The 1,160-nt window shown below is 59.4% G+C and overlaps 1 protein-coding gene across 1 annotated transcript in view; it reads left to right on the forward strand.

The window, feature by feature from the left end:
* The window catches only part of HMBS (hydroxymethylbilane synthase), a gene marked incomplete at its 3' end in the record, with an annotated part of 4,293 nt that extends 3,149 nt beyond the window's left edge, over window positions 1–1,144 (forward strand). Inside the window, exons 6-7 of the mRNA XM_010153206.1 lie at window positions 297–369; window positions 1,014–1,144. Coding sequence (XP_010151508.1) covers window positions 297–369; window positions 1,014–1,144 — 204 coding nt within the window. The remainder of the gene's footprint in view (window positions 1–296; window positions 370–1,013) is intronic.
* Window positions 1,145–1,160: the final 16 nt, after the last annotated feature.

Here is a 1,160-nt window from a genome sequence, read left to right on the forward strand (position 1 = left end):
TGTGCCGGTCTGTAACCGAGGGTCCGTCGGGCCTCAGCGCTGGCCGGGCGCTCCAGAAGCGTCTCCTGTAAATGGGTTCCTGGGGAGCGACCTGCCCATGTCTGGCTCCAGCCAGGCGTTACGCCACGCCTGACAGCGCTTTCCTTCCTCCCTGGGAGATGGAAATCGTTGGGAGGTTCTTGGATCTTTGCATCGCTTTAAAAGAGTCATCGTTTGCTTCCTTCAGAGGTCTTGCCTCCAGCTGGAGGGGGAACCTGGGAGTGGTCTGGAGTTCATGGACTTTGCTTTCCTCACAGTGTCATCGGAACCAGCTCTCGGAGATCCGCCCCGGTCAAAAAGAAGTTCCCTCAGTTAGAATTCAGGGATATTGTATCCTTTCCTGGCAGAAGGTGGGAGCTGGGTAATGCTGCTCACAGGAAAACGGGACTTAACACCACCTGCCCTACGAGAACGTGTCGTTTCCTCAAAGGCTGCCCTCCACTAACCTGTTAAGGGGGGCTGCGGAACGTCCCCGTAGCCCACTCCGGCCTCCGCTTCCTCGGGAGGCTGCAAAGGAGAGGCCAGCCCTAACGGCCGGGATGCGGGTGGCCTTTTACCTGAAGGGATGCGGACAAAGGGCTTGACGGGCGCCTGCCCCGCGGCGGTGGAGCCGAGTGCCCGCTTCCCGACACCCGGGGTGGGATGTGGGCCGCCGGGCTAGCGGTACCGGGCACTGCTATTCCATTCTAGCGACCTGGTCCTTCGCTGTGTGGAGGGAGTTGGTGCCGGGTGTTAAACGCCGCGCGGGTCTTGGGAGAGTCAGTGCTTGAATTAATACTCCGTAGTGCTCAGCGGAATTCGGCGTAAAGGCACGACTGTCCGTACCTACCGATCCCTTTGGGATTGGTCTCTGGGTGAGGCTCCTTTGGAGGCTGCTGGATTCTGTGTGGGCTGTAACCGCGCTGGGGTGGATGTTACGTGGTTACGGGACATGTTTGCCTGCTGTTTCTATGATCGCTTAATCGCTTCTCAAGAGAGGGAATCTGAACACCCGGCTGAAAAAGCTGGAGGAGAAGGAAGACTTCAGCGCCATCATCCTGGCTGCTGCTGGGTTGAAGAGAATGGGCTGGGAGAACCGCATCGGGCAGGTGAGGAGCGGCGGAGCGCCCTTCCCTGCCCAC

This window comes from Eurypyga helias, unplaced genomic scaffold (genome assembly GCF_000690775.1).
Source record: "Eurypyga helias isolate BGI_N326 unplaced genomic scaffold, ASM69077v1 scaffold25336, whole genome shotgun sequence".
NCBI lineage: Eukaryota > Metazoa > Chordata > Aves > Eurypygiformes > Eurypygidae > Eurypyga > Eurypyga helias.